Source organism: Petaurus breviceps, unplaced genomic scaffold (genome assembly GCF_028583685.1).
Source record: "Petaurus breviceps papuanus isolate PSGF00001 unplaced genomic scaffold, PetGlider_PUasm1.0 688, whole genome shotgun sequence".
In the NCBI taxonomy this organism is placed as follows: Eukaryota; Metazoa; Chordata; class Mammalia; order Diprotodontia; family Petauridae; genus Petaurus; species Petaurus breviceps.
In genome coordinates, this window is record NW_027186457.1 from 20,743,189 (window position 1) to 20,759,383 (window position 16,195).

The 16,195-nt window shown below is 38.2% G+C and overlaps 1 protein-coding gene across 1 annotated transcript in view; it reads right to left on the reverse strand.

The window, feature by feature from the left end:
- Positions 1-11,345: 11,345 nt before the first annotated feature.
- The window catches only part of LOC138174276 (ceruloplasmin-like), a 47,549-nt gene continuing 42,699 nt past the window's right edge, over positions 11,346-16,195 (reverse strand). The window contains exons 17-18 of the mRNA XM_069104440.1: positions 13,156-13,295; positions 11,346-11,670 (exon numbers count right to left, since the gene is read on the reverse strand). Of these exons, the coding sequence (XP_068960541.1) occupies positions 11,494-11,670; positions 13,156-13,295 (317 nt within the window). The 3' untranslated portion in view covers positions 11,346-11,493. The remainder of the gene's footprint in view (positions 11,671-13,155; positions 13,296-16,195) is intronic.

The following is a 16,195-nucleotide window of genomic DNA, read 5'->3' on the forward strand; positions in this document are numbered from 1 at the left end:
TTCCAAGGGCTCCCTTCTGACTAGAATTACTCCTACAGCCTGTCTGATGAATTTCTGGGCTAAATCAGTAGTGGCCAGTGCATTAGCTCAACAATTGGATGAAATAATTTTTAGGGTCACAAATCCTCCTCTTCACTTTTACAACTAGTTTAATACTTTCAATTATACCCCCAAACACAGGGTTTAGGTCAGCTTTGAACCTGGGTTCAAGTTTTGTCTGTGAATAATATTGGATGTATGACCCTACATAAAGTCATTCAGTCTCTCAGTGTCTGAAGAAATTCTCTAAGAATCTAAGTTGCAGATCAATTGGTGGTCACCAATAGGCTAGAAGCTGCTTGAGGGTACTGGGCAAATTCTTCCTTTGTCTTTGAATCCCCATGTTCTAGCACAGTGCCCCGCAACCAGTAAAGGCTTAATAAATGCTGGTTTAATGTCGAATGGATGACTCTGCATCCATGGAAGGAATTTCCACACTGATGAAAGCACAGGTCCAGATGGGAAAAAAGTGTTCATGAACAGACAGATTCTTTAAGAGGGTTTCAATCAAGGGTATAAGTAGGGCACGGTGAGTATGGCAGCTGCTTTGCAGTTCACCCCAGAAATGAATGCATGGCAGAAATCAGGACCAAGGCCAGGGTAGTAGAGTAGGCATTCGTGACCACACCCTCCACTTTTACATGTGACTGCCTACTTCTCCAGTAGCATATGAATCAATTCTTACTGATCTTATTGAATGAATGAATGTTTATGAATGAAGTTCCAGCTTAAATAGTACAATGCATGCTCTTTCATGTGCTGAAAGAAAATACTTGCATGGCAACCAGAATGCTAAATAAGAGACAGTGATTTTATCGGTGGCAGTTATGATTAATAAAGACAGGCATGTGGGATGGGAGTGGAGGCTGGTGTATACAAGACACCGGGACTGAGATCAGGAGATTTAAAGAGTGCTTTATTGGAAGGATGTGCATTTCACTTTATGTGTCTTTTATTTATACATTTTTATATATAACTATCTTATACATACATATATTTATGTTATATATATATATATATGTTTTATTGATTTTATTTATCATGCCCATTTAAAGCAGCTGGGGGTGTTGGAACTATTCAAAATTCACATTAGCCAGACAGAATAGCTTTAGTTCATGCCTTCAATAATTCCTATGGTGGGGTCAAAACCAACTTGCTACAGGTAGAATTCTTCAAGAACAAAGTGGAAAAGGTATCCTTCAATTTGCAGTAACCATAGAATTTCTATGGAAAACAGCCAACTGTGGAGCCTGACAGCAGACAGCTGCTCCAATTTTTTTTCTTTTTACAGGAAATTGCGTAAAGAATTGAGTAACTCTGGAATTTTGTCCGAGTGTCCTGTCACGTACAGAACTTTGATAACCGAGAGGTAAGGTGAAAGCTTATTTACTAGTAACCTTTTGGGGGGAATCTAGATGATGTATTTTAATGTGATGGTGCAGTATTGACATGACTATTTTTCCTCCTTTTAGGGGGGTTTTATTCAAGCTAGTTCTTGATTTTTCAGTGATTGATGGTGACCTAGTTTGTGAATTAAATAGTTCCTCTGTTTTTCCTCTCTGTGACTACTTACTACCAATGTGACCCTGGGTAAGCCATTGTACTTCTTTGTACCTCAACTTCCATATTTATGAAGAATGAAGACATTGGTGTAGGGTGATCTCTGATGACCCTTGAAGATCTAAATTCATGATTTTTTTTTTATTGGGAGGGGAGAAGGCAGGGCAATTGGGGTTAAGTGTCACATGGCTAGTGTTAAATGTCTGAGGCTGAATTTGAACTCAGGTCCTCCTGACTCCAGGGCTGGTGCTCTGTTCACTGTGCCACCTAGCCATCCCAATTCATGATTTTTTTAAGCATCCCTCAAGAATTCCACTGCATTTTATCGCCTGGCATGTAATAATTCCACAGGCAGGGGAAAGGAGAGATAAAAAACAATTTAATCCATTTCCCTACATGTTTGTAAAAGATGTGATCTGGTGGAAGATTAAACCTACTGGCTAAAAGAGATTCTTTAAAATTATGTGAAATTGCAAATATTCATGCCATTTTTTCATTCATTCATTCAACAAGTATTCATTATGTACCTACTACATGCTTGCACTGTGAAAAAGAAAAACACTTCCTGCCTTCAAGAAGCTTACATTTTATTTGATAGAAATAACATTTACCCAGAGAAGTAAGTACAAATTATACATAATTTTTGGGGGGTGGTCAGGGAGAAAAAAGGCTGACAACTGGAAGATCAGAAAGGACCTTTTATAGGAAGGGACAGGCACTTGACCTGAGTTTTGAAGGAGTCTGAGGATTCCAATAGGTGAAGGGGAGAAAGAAGAACATTCTAGGCATGGCAGAGGGTTTGTGCAAAGGTACAGGACTGGGAGACAAAATATCGTGAGTGGGATCTTTTTGCTGGAATGTAGAACACAGGAAGAGGACTAGTAGGGGATGAGTTCAGAAAAGATAGACTCAATAAGAGATTCTAAGTGACAGAGTAGAATTTATTTTTATATATTTATTTATGTACTTTAAAAGTGTCTAGGGATGGCCAGATGGCTCAGTGAGTAAGAGCACCGGCTCCAGTGTCGGGATGACCTGGATCAAATCCGGGCTCAGATACTTAGCACCACACCCAGAAATAACTGGCCGTGTAACCTTGAGCAAGTTACTTAACCCCGATTGCTTTAAAAAAAAGAAAAAAAAGTGTCTATATGATTCTATGTACTGTAGAAGAATTTGTGTACTTTAGAAGTTTTTATTCAACGGGGAAATGGAATGGTCATATTTGAACTTTAGGGATATCATTTCGGCTTCTGCATGAAAGACGTGTGCGTGTGTATCTATAAACATATGCGTTTCTATATCTATATCTATCTATGCCATGATCATATTGTAGTACTTTCAGATGTATCTCTTTCTGATTCTGAAATAGCCTGTGGATTCAACCCTCCCTTTCCTGGGGGAAGAGGTCCCTATGTTTCTGGAGAAGTCTCATGTGACCTCCCTGACCCTCCAGAGGGTGCTTATGTGAAATGTCTTTGTTATTTGAATCCTTCCCTGGACCCTCTCTATATAGACATTGAACTCTAACAGTTGACCTGTAGTTGGTGGATGGGCTCTTCCTGGAAGTTGCTTGGTCCTCTCTTCATTATTCTTTTCCTCTTGGCCTCTATGGCTTCTAACTAACTTCCTAGTTGGCAATAGGCAGATGCATGTGACACATTGTCCTTGTGGGACCCTGATTGTCCTCTGGGATTGGTCTTCACGGGTGTTATTTTGTATTATGTTGCAGATATCCTTACAAGACTTCAAGCTTCATGGGGATAGGTGTCACTGGCCATAAATCTAGAGAAAGAAGGGACTTTAGAGTCTCTCTACTCTAACCTCGACATTCCAGAGCATTGATAACTACTTACTCTAGGTCCCAGAGTTAGTGAGGGTCAGAAGTAGGATACAAACCCAGGTCTCATGCTCTTTCCATATGTTGCCTCCCTTACCCAAGAGACCTTGTGCCATATTTGGGTGCTGTCCTGGTATGGTAAAAAAAAATCAGGAAAAGGGTTCGAATGAGACTAGTCAAACCTCTATGGAGAATTCAAAGGAAGACTTTCACAAGACAGAGAGGATGAAAAGGCATGGATGAGTTGTGGGTGCTGCCACTGCAGGGAGTACCCTGATAGATGGAATTCGATATCCATTGAAACATCTGCCCTTCCCAAGAGCCTAGTAGAGTGCTCTGCTTACAATGAAATACTTAATAAATGCTAATTGAGTGGGAAATAGCCAAATATTTGTGCCCCTCAAAGTATGTTGGAATGAAATGGACAGTTTAAAAAGTATTAGGAAATGAAAATAGTCCTGAAAGCATCATGTAGTTTCCATGAGATGGAGAAAGGGATCAAGACTCAACCCAATATCACTGAGATTGTCCTGAAAAGATGGCTCATAAACATATTTTTTTTTCATTACACTAGAATTTTATTATCTCCAGATACAATGATTGTGTTTGCCATTGTGTTTTCCTACCTTGTTGTCATTCACTCTCCCTAACTGCAAGGGTAGCTAACTGGAGCAGAGGATAGAGCGCAGGGTCTAGAAACAGGAAGACCCAAGTTCAAATCCTGAAGCAGAAACATACTACCTGTGTGACCATGGACAAGTCACTTAACTCTATTTGCCTCAATTTCCTCATTTTTAAAATGAGCAGGAGAAGGAAATGACTAACCACTCCAATATCTTTGCCAAGAAAACACCAAATTGAGTCACAAAGAGTCAGACATGACTGAAACAACTTAACAACAATCACTAATAGTGTCACACTATAATGTAATCCTACTGAAATCTCTAGCAGCTTATACTCAAAGATTAACAAGAAAGCTTTCTTTTTTTGTTATTTTTTTAAAACACTCCTTTATTAATGATTACATTCATAATTTAATTTAACTCCTGTCATGTTCCTCCATAGGCTTGAGTTTTCGGTTTTCTTCTACATTCGTACCATTGATGTAGGCTCATCAAAATCTCTTCATGAAGTCTTTTGTGCTGTAGGACAAAAGATTCAAAGAAAAATTCCTTATTAAAAAGTACCCAGAAACCTAGTTTACACACTGGAATATTCAATTATGGAATAAAGTTGCACATATTTGGATAGAAAGATTATATGGAATGTTTGACTTCTATGTAATTTCTGCAGTAGTTTTTCTGTTTAAAACGTTGCTCCTTGGGGGCAGTTTGGTGGCACAGTGGATAGGGTACTGGCTCTGGACTCAGGAGGACTTGAGTTCAAATCTGACCTCAGACAATTACTAGTTGTGTCTTTGGGCCAGTCACTGAACCTTGATTACCTCCAAAATAAAATAAAATCAAATCTTGCTCTTTAAACTAATACTTTGATGTTTGCTAGTAATCAACAGACCCTCCAGTTCCTCCTAGAATGTGGTATCTGTGCATCTATAGACAGTTTCTAATGTGCAAGTTGTATTCCAAAAGGTGATTGTTTGGAACTGGGAAGAATTTTTTCATAGAAATCCTGTAGGGTAGGACATAAAGGCCTGCTTAATTTATGATGTATCATTTAATCCATGCCACATATTTTTCATAAGGCTTTGCCTTCTATTATAGGATGACAAAATCTGACAGGTCATTCAGATACAATGTCACATGGGGTTCCATTAGTACGTATACTACTGCTAATATCTAGTTATAAATAAAACTATGTTTTATTTATGCTGTGGGTAAAATTGGCTTCTGTGGGAGAATGTCTCTTTGTCTAAGCACAGAAAAGGAATGTTGGTGGCCTAAGAGCATGTCATCATATTCAGTAAGATGTGAGGTCATAGTACCTCAGGAAGGAAAGAACATGATGGGTTCTTTGTTGCTCTCTGTGGTTCCCATGGATAGTATTTGTGGCCCAGAAGATTCTAGGTATAATCAAGTATTCATAAGCTGGCAGAAATGCTCGTCATTGTTAATCACCTTATCTAGTAGAATTTAAGTTCCTTGGTGGTAGGGACTTCTTATTTGACTTGCTACCTGTAGTGACTAGGACAGTACCTGGCACATGGTAGGCATTTGTTGAATTAGATTGAATTCCATTCTGTAGGCTCACTGAATATTAGTTTAATTTCTTAGCCCTGCTCCTGAAGGAAGCTCTTTGTGAGTTGTCAAGGGAGGTTCCTGGTGGATAGTGAAGACCTGGAATGGAGGCCACTAAGAAAGTAGAGGTCCTGACACATCCTCTCGAGGTCACAGGGGAGTCTGTGCAGTATCCCTGGCCATTCTCCCTTCTCATTCACACAAGGCTTAGGGATAACCAGAGGCTGCAGTCAGGGTGAAAGCCATTTTCCCCTGGGGCTGAATTTTAATCAACATATGAGTATGAGATGGAGCTGTGATTCACTATGCTGTGAGGCACTCCTAGCATTGAGCTGACTGAAGAAAGTATGGAGACTTTAAGTCCTTTACCCCATTGGTTAAATGTCAGAGGTGATTTTCCTTAGGTTTTCCTGACTTCAAGCCTACTCTTCACATACTGTGGCATTACTCTGTCTGCTACTACACCTAAAACCAGTAAGAGTAATAATTGTTGATGATTTTATAAATGCTTTGAAGGTCTGCAAAGTTAACTAAGAAGAGAGTTCATAGAAGTAGGAGAGAGTTTTCCATTCTGGATGCCCTTACAGTGTGAATCTCCTTAGATCATAGAACCATAGACCTTACAAGAGGAAAATTGCCCTCATTCACATGTAAAAAAGAAGAAATATATCAGAGGCTTTAGAAAAAGTCCATTTTTGCATTCCAGATGAAAAAGAGTTTGCTTTGTTCTTGTTTCTTCTTTTTGTAATTTTCCAAGTACATACAGTTAGTCCATCCAATCAAAACAAAGAAGACATGTACCATTGAAGGTTTGTTTATGTGGATACCTATCTGTCCCCAACAGAAGAGGTGGCAAGACACAACCGGTACAGAGGAAAGTGTTGTATAGATGTTTGTTATGTTGTAAATCTTGGCACTTTTTCTATGATCACATTTTGTTGTTGTTGAAACCTGTGATTCCATCATTCTAGGCAATGTCCAGTGCAGAAAATTCTTTCATCTATGCAAATGAACAAATCCTTTATAATTGATAGAGAGTTGTCTGGACATGGAGAAGTTTAAGTGATTGGCCAGGAGTCAAACATCTGGCAAGTGTCAAACATTGAATTTGACCTCTCCTCTTCCCAATTTTGAAGGACACCCTTGATCCATTACACAATGACTGGCTTTCCCGAAGTTCCATATATCTATCTTGGATTATTTTAGGCTGTATTCAGAGGATTCTAGATCTACAGATGGAAGGGACATTAAATCCAACCCTTTTATTTTTACTGATGAGGAAATGGAGATCCAAGGAATATGGAAAAATATTTGAAAACTTTTTAGTTTCTTCTTTTTGGTTTCTCTAGAATATTAAGAAATAATATTTCTTTTACCAAAAGATAGGATAAAGATGTTTAAAGATAAGGTAGGTCAAGAACAAAAGGGCCTTTTTATAAAGAAATGGAATAGGGGGGGGGTGGAAATCAACCTTTTAAAAAAGGGTAACTCTGGTCTTGTTAAGAGTATTATCTCTCAAGGGTGGAGCCAAGATGGTAGAGAAAGGGCAGGGACTTACCTGAGCTGTCCCAAGTTCCCCTTTAAATAATTCTAAAAATGCCTCAAAACCACTTATCGGGGAAGAACCTATAAAAGGATAGGGTGAAAAAAATTTTCCAGCCTACAACTTGGGGTCAGTAGGAAAGGTATATTGCACTGGGATTTTAGTGGAACACAAGCTGAAGTGGACCCCAGCAAACTAGAAGCAGGCCTTAGGAGCAACCAAATAAATAATGCCAGCATCTGCTTCTGGAGCTCTCAGTCCACAGAGGGTAAGGGAATCAGACAACTAGTCAGAAGGAGATTATGGGGCCCTCTTTGTTAGCACTGAGGCAAGACTCTGTTGCTTTGTTCATACTCAGATTTGGGAGTCCTGGGTCAAAATTCCAGGGCAAGGAGGAACATTAGCATACCAGAGTTTGTGGCCTTAGAGGAGCAGGGACTCTGGTCACTGTTCCAGGGTAGAAAAGAGTGCTTGTGGTCACTCACAGATCAAAGCACAGGCCAAGACAGTTGTTAACACACCTTTCCTAAGATCATACCACCATGGAAGAATTGAAATATTACAGACCTCCAGGACTAGCTTCACAAAACCAGGAAGTTTGGTACAGTGCCCACTCTACTCCAGGAATAGAATCCAAGTTTAATACAAAGCTAAAAGTCCAAGAAATCAGCTAAGAAAATGAGCAAACAACAAAAAAAGATCCTGAACATAGAAAACTATGGTGACAGGGAAGATCAAAACACAAACTCAGAAGAAGACAACAGTCATGATTACTACATTTAAAGTCTTAAAGAAAAATTTGAATTGGTCTCAGGTCCAAAAATATTTCCTGGAAGACCTTAAAATGAATTTTAAAAATTAAATAGAGAGGTAGAGGAAAAATTGAGAAAAGAAATGACAGTGATGCAAGAAAATCATGAAAAGAATTGTTGATAGCTTGGTAAAGGAAGCACAAAAAGAAATCAAAGAACACAACACTTTAATAAACAAAATTGCTCAAATGGTAAAAGAGGTGTAAAAAGACAATGAAAAGAAGAATTCCTTAAAAAGCAGAACTGGCCACATGGAAAAAGATGTACAAAAACTGTATGGATATAAGGCAAATAATTCCTTAAAAATTAGAATTGGGCAAGTGGAATCTAATGCATCAAGAAGCAATAAAACAAAATCAAAGAAGAAAAAAATAGAAGAAAATGTTAAATATCTCATTGGAAAAACAACTGACCTGACAAATAGATCCAGGAGAGATAATTTAAGAATTATTGAACAACATGAAAACCATGACCAAAAAAGGAGCCTAGACATCATCCTTCAAGAAATTATCAAGGAAAACTGCACTGATATTCTAAAACCAGAGGTTAAAAAAGTAATGGAAAGAATCCACTACTCACCTCCTGAAAGAGATCAGAAAATGAAGACCCCCAGGAATGTTATAACCTACTTCCAGACCTCCCAGATCAAGGAGAAAATATTACAGGCAACCAGAAAGAAATAATTCAAGTATTGTGGAACCACAGTCAGGATAACACAAGATTCAGCAACTTCTACATTAAAGGATCAAAGGGCTTAGAATATGATATTCAGAGGACAAAGGAGCTAGAATCACAACCAAGAATTACCCACCCAGAAAAACTGAATATAATCCTTCAGAGGGAAAAATGTATGTTTGATGAAATAGAGGACTTTCAAGCATTTCTGATGAAAAGAATGGAGCTGAGTTTAAAAAAACCTACTTTCAAATACAAGACTCAAGAGAAGCATAAAAAAGGTAAACAGAAAAGAGAAATCATGAAGGAAAAGGAGATGTAAAATGCAGTAAATGTCCTCACATAGAAGAAGTGCAAAAGACCTTTTACAATGAAGGAGAAGATGGGGGGGGGGCGGGGAGTATGTGAACCTTATTCTCATTGAAACTGACTCAAAAAGAAAGTAACATACACATTCAGCTGGGTATAGAAATTTATCTCACCTTATAGAAAAGGAGAATAAAGGCATAAAAAAAGTGGCAGTGATGTTGATATAAGGGAGGACAGATTGGGAGAAGTTGTAGTCAAAAGCAAAACACTTTTGAGAATGCACAGAGTGAAAAGAGAGGGTAAGATAAATGGGAAAAATAGGATGGAGGTAAATACAGTTAGTAATCAACTGTAAATACAATTTTACAAGTTTCTTTGATAAAGGCCTCATTTCTCAAATATATAAAGAACTAAGTTCATTTTTATAAAAATAAGAGCCATTTCCCCAACTGATAAATGGTCAAAGGATATGAACAGGCAGTTTTCAAAGTAATTAAAGATATTTATAGTCATATAAAGATTAGAAAAATTCACATTAAAACAACTCTGAGGTACCACCTCACACCTATCAGATTGGTTAAAAGGACAGAAAAGTAAAATGACAAATGTTGGAGAGAATGGAGCAACTATGCTAGTTTGGACTCTCTCTCTCTCTCTCTCTCTCTCAGGCTCTCTGTCTTTCTGTCTCTCTCCCTTCTTCCTCCCTTCTCTCTGTCTCTGACAGAAATGACTTGGGATACTAGATTATTGTTAAATTAAATAATTTTTTCTAGAAGTTATCACCAAAATGAAGAGGACATTATTAATAGCTCTTCTTTGACAGGAGTTTAAGTGGTTTGCCATACATAGTCAGCATCAAAGGAATGATTGAAATCCAGGACCTCTGCATAATTGTTACTTCCTCTGCTTCTCATTCTCTCTAATGAATTACATGAGCAGATTCCATTCCATCACAACAGTGGAGTTGTCCATCAAGGACAGGTAAGCTCTCAGTGGATATGAATCCTGGACTTGGAATGTAGAGTGCTGGCTTCCCCTCTCAGCTTTGACATTCACTACTTGTATGGTCTGGGACATTCAGTTAAATTCTATGGACTTCAGTTCCCTCTTCTTCCAAACACTAACAGAAATATTTGCACTATGCACTTTGCAGGCTTGTGAAGAAAGCATTTCATAAACCTAAAACAATGAATCCTCTGCCTCCTCCTCCTCCTCATAATAAATATCAATGTTGTATGGACTAGGAAATGGATTCTGGCTAGAGTCTTGGCACCATACATAATTCCTTTCTTTTAGCCATTGTACTCATGTCATTTCTTTTTCTTTTCTTTTTGTTTTTTAAGCAATCGGGGTTAAGTAACTTGCTCAAGGTTACATAGCCAGTTATTTCTGGGTGTGGTGCTGAGTATCTGAGCCCGGATTTGATCCAGGTCATCCCAACACTGGAGCCGGTGCTTTTACTCGCTGAGCCACCTGGCCACCCCTAAGCAATTGGGGTTAAGTTACTTGCTCAATGTTACATGGCCAGGTGTTTCTGGGTGGGTGCTAAGTGTCTGAGCCCGGGATTCGATCTCCAGGTCTTATCAACACTGGAGCCGGTGCTCTTACTCGCTGTGCTACCTGGCCATCCCACTCCTGTCATTTCTTAACAAGACCTTTATCCTCCATCCCTAAGTGAGTTGGTGCCTGCTTCCAGTTCCCCAAATGTCTTCCATCCATAGAATTAATTTGCAAAGTTGGATGTTGTGACAAACCTGATTACCCATGAATAGGTGATGTATACACAGTTTCTATACTGCCTGCCTGACTTCAAGTAAGACCAATCTAGAAATAAATATAGTGTCCACTTGAGCTCTCTTATATAAATAGGGACTATTAAGGAAACAGATTGATTCCAAAAGTCAAAACCATAAATATTAATCATGGATTTATGGTTATGGTTTGCTTAGTGATGTATTATACACTTTAAAAAATTACTAACAGGGGCAGCTAGGTGGTGCAGTGAATAGAGCACCAGCGCTGGACTCAGGAGAACCTGAGTTCAAAGCTGGCCTCAGACACTTAGCACTTACTAGCTGTGTGACTTTGGGCAAGTCACTTAACCTCAATTGCCCTGTCCTTCCCCCTCCAAAATTTTTTTAAATTACTAACAGTAGGCAGAATCAGGTGCTAGATTCAGAATTAGAGCACCTGGATTCAAATCTGCTTCTTGTTATTTACCTCTGTTATATTGGGCAATTCACTTATGCTTTTCCACATTTGTAAAATGAGAGTATTGGACTATATGCCCTTTGACATATCTCTTCCAGCTCTGTATCTGTTTGAACAATGGTTAGCACTAGAGTTCCTGATATTAGATAAAGAAGGATTATGTTAGATTTCATCAAAACCAAAAAAAAAAGCAGTATTTCTGTCTTTACAAGATAGTAACTTCTGATGATCTCTCAACAAATGATGTTCCTTCTTACCTTCTACAGATACATTAAGCTGCCATGGTCACAAGAACATTCTTCAAGTCCATTAGTTTCCCTTACCTTCTCTCTGTAAAACAGTGTAAGTGCTCTCCATTCCTAATTGAAGGTGTTCACTAACATGACAGTGGAATAACCAAATCCCAGCATCTTTTGGATACATTTGAACAGTTTTGAATGTTCCAGGAATAAGGTCGGAAACATCAGAGCGAAAAACTCCAGCACCCTGAATGAGAAAGATGAAATAATATCAGTGTATTTACTCAAGGTAATTGAGGTAGTTTCAGAATTTACAACCTGCCGACTTGTAATTATCAATCAGAGCCCCTCAAACACAGCTTTAATTAAGGCTCATACAGCCCTGGATGTTTGGATTTTTGTAGGCACTTTGGAAAATGCATTTTTTTAAAAAGAGTATCAGATTTTGTGAAAAAGCAAAATCTTGAAAAGTTCATTTCTTTCATTTTGTGGGAAACCAAAGACTGACATTAGCATGACTGTTTCTCTAGGTATATACTGTGCTTAATTTTCAAGGTCTTGATTAATCTGAAGCCATCTTATGACCCCCTCCTACTCCTCAACACAAAGGCTAATTTCATCAGACTGCTCATTTCACCTTCCTTGGAATGTGGCATATCCCCTGCTTCCCTTTTCCATCTCTTTGCTCATTTTTCATTGAGTTGGAGTTTCCTTGTCACTCTTTCTGTCCTCTTACCCTCATTCAAATTCTACCCATTTTTCAAAGCTCAGCTCATCTCCCTTTCCCCCAGAGAACTACTCCAACCCCCATTAATCTGTCTCTCTTCTGAACTGTTATCATATACATAATGTCTCCTGCACAATTTCAGAGCTTAATTTTGTCCTTTCTAGTATTGTCTGGTAATTGTCTTCTTCATAATGAATCTTGTCTCTTCAATTAGATGGTTAGTATTTTGAATATCTCATATCTTTTCATTACTCTAGGCAGTCTCCTCCCTAATTTGCTTTTGACTTATTTTATTTTATATAGCAGCTAGCACAGTGTTTAGCAAATTGTATGGGCTTAATCAACACTTAATTGTTGATTAACTGATTAAAGAGGACCTGGGTTGAAATTCTGCAATTGAAACTTACTACCCAAATGACTGTGGGAAAAGCATTTAAGCTCCTTGAGCCCCAGTTTCCTCATCTATAAAAGGAGGGGGTCTGGACATGGTAGCGTACACCTGTAATCCCCGCTACTGAGGAGGTTGAGAAAAGTAGTGGATTGCTTAAGCTCTGGAGCTCTGAGCTGCAACAGATTTGAAGCCAACTGGTTATGTACATCAAGATTGCACCAATATGGTGTATGCCCTGGAGCCAGAGTACACCAGGCTGCCTAAGAAAGGGGAAATTAGTCTAGCTAGAAATGGAAGAAAGCTTTCATTGATGATCACAGTTCAGGGGCCTGTGAATGGTCATTGTTCTTCCAGTCTGGGATAGATAGGAAGACTCAGTCTTTAATAAATTGATTAATTTATAAAAATTAAATTACCAGATGAATAAATAAATGAATAAAATGAAAGAAATTGGACTAGATAGCCTTTGAGGGCCCTTCCAGCTTTTGAGCTGTGATCTTATGTATCATTTCACAATTTCACACATTGAGTTGGAGTTTGAAATGGACACAAGTCCATCAATGAATTCACAAAGCATCAGAAAAAAATGCATCTGTGGCAGACCAGATGTGTACCTTATATGCGAAGCTGTGGCCGTGGAAGTGAACAGTGTGGACGTCTACATTACTCCCCATGCCAATCAAATACCAGTTCACTGTATCTCCAACATGCATTATCAGTCCTTGATTGTTTGCAAAAAGTCTTCCATTAATTGCTGAGAGACAAAAAGTATCATCAGATATCTTTTCAAAACAAGGATTTGAAATGATAGGACATTTTCTAAATACCATCAGCCACTCAGAGGCAGTAAAGATTCTAAAGCTGGACAACTAGTCCTTCTAAATTAATCAATCCACTTGTTAATTTAAAAAAGCCTCTAATACTAGAGTTTTCATTACTGAGGGAAGCAAAACAAAAACTGTTTTTACCATTACTTGTTAAACTTTGATCTTTTATTAAAAAGACGGAACCCTCTCTTATATTCTCTGTTCATGGGAAGGATGCTAAGATAAGAATATGTAAGATTTCAGCAGCTAAGTAACTCCTAGTGTGGGAATTTTCTTCAGTAATACAGATCACAATCTTTCTAAGGCTAGGGAGTATGTGTGAATGTGTACCCATACACTACATGATATATGATATATCTATATATAGAAAATGTGCATATTTTATAGACATACACCTATATATGTATATACACATACACACATCTATCATAACTATATATGCCTATGTATCTTAAGACATAAGGCAATTTCGGAGTGGAAAGGAGAACACCAACAAGTAGATGGGGCACGGAGATGGTCAGTAAACGAACAGCCACAGGGATCAAAGATGGCCTCATGTCAAAGGTGGCACTGTAGCTAAGCTCCAAGGGGAGTAAGGGAGTCTAAGCCATAGCAGGGAGAGAAGAGAGCATTCCAGGCATGGAACTAAGTTAGTTCAAAGGCACAGGAAATATCATATAAGGGGAAAAGCAAGCAGGACAATTTGGTGCTAACATGGAGTCTATGAGTGGGAGTTATGTAAAATCAGTTAGAGGAAAAAGGCTAAAGCCAGATTATGAAGGATTTAAAATACTAAACAGAAGAGATTTAGTTTGTTCTATCATCTATGTATCTATCTATCTATCTATCTGTCTGTCTGTCTGTCTGTCTATCATCTATCTCTGTCTATCTACCTATCTACTGTCTATCTTTCTTTTTCTATCCCATCTGCCTATCTACTACCTATTTTTCTATTTCTGTCTATCTCTCTCTATTTTCTTATATCTGCCTGTCTACCTACCTATTTTCTTTATCTTATCTGTCTATTTTCTGTCTCTATTTTTCTATCTCTGTCTATCTACCTATCTATCTCTATTTTCTCATATCTATCTGCTTACCTCTCTATTTTTCTATCTCTATCTTTCTACCTACTTTTCTATCTCTTCCTATCTTTCTATCTGTGTCTATCTACCTACCTATCTTTCTTTTTACCTGTCTATCTACCTACCTACCAGTCTATCTGTCTGAGATGCAAGGTAATCTGGGAGATATAGTACTCACCTTGAGGTCAGGAAGGCCCTTGGCAAAAGGCTTGTCTCTGATCTACACTAGCAGTGTGACTATGGGCCTCTCAGTGCCTTAAAGTAACACTCTAAGATGATAAATTCTAGAAAAGCTGCCAAATTGTATCAGTGAAGGGAGTTTCCTTCATTGGGAGTTCTCTATACCGACTAAAAAATCCAGGTCTGCATGCCTTTAAATGTTTATGTGTATACATGTATTGACATACTCAACAAGCAATCAAGACTTTTCAATTTCCATTTATATTATTGACTGTAATGTCAGCATTCATTATCATGTAACACCCAGTTTCTTCTATATAAAGTTTGCAGCCTGTTGGCTTATATTTCTTAGATAAAGTATTTTGCATACATGCCTGATTTCTCCATGTGTGCATATATATATATATATATTTCATTTTCCACACATGCATATATAATACACATACACATACACATATATATGTATATACAAATATAAACTCTTTCAACAGTTTCAAAATAGAATTAGAATGCAATTCCAACTAAAGTGAAATGGAAACTGAATATGCGTTTAGTTCAATTTTAAATTTATATCTTAACTTTTAAAATAGAAGCTCAAAGTTGTAGCTAGTTAACATTTCCTCATTCCTATTTGGATTATTCTATTTGGGATACTGGCATATTCCCTGCTGAAAGGAGTCAGGCCACCTATGAAGCTGAATGATTATATGAGGGAAAAAATGAGATTCTGTATGTGTGTTAGCTATATTTCTATAGAAAAATCTTCCACACTAATGCATTTTTAGTGGAGCTGTGAACTGATCTGACCATTTTGGAAAGCAATTTGGAACTATGCCCAAAGGGCTATAAAAATGTGCATACCCTTGGACCCAGCAAAACCACTTCGAGGGCTGTATCCCAAAGAGATCATGCAAGTGGGAAAAGGACCTGTATGTACAAAAACATCGATAGCAGCTCTTTTTGTGGTGACAAAGAATTGGAAATCAAGCAGATGCCCATCGACAGGAGAATGGCTAAACAAGTTGTGGTATATGAATACAAAGGAATACTATTGTACTATAAGAAATCAGCGGGGCGGCTAGGTGGTACAATGAACAGAGCACTGGCTCTGGAATCAGGAGGACCTGAGTTCAAATCCAACCTTCAGACACTTAACACATACTAGCCTTGTGACCTTGGGCAAGTCACTTAAACACTATTGCCCTCCCTTCCCCCCTCCAAAAAGAAAAAAGAAAGAAAGAAAAGAAATGAGGAGCAGACAGACTTCATAATAACCTGGAGAGACTTATATAAACTAATGCTGAGTGAGGGGAGCAGAACCAGGAAAACATTGTACATGATTACAGACACATTGTATCTGTGATGTCTAACTTTGATAGACTGGGTTCCTCAGCAATGCAATGCTGTAAGACAACTCCAAAAGATTCATGATGGAAAGGGCTATCCACATCCATAGAAAGAATTACAGAGTCTAGAATGCAGATTGAAGCAAACTACTTTCTCTCTCTCTCTCTCTCTCTCTCTCTCTCTCTCTCTCTCTCTCTCTCTCTCTCTCTCTCTCTCTA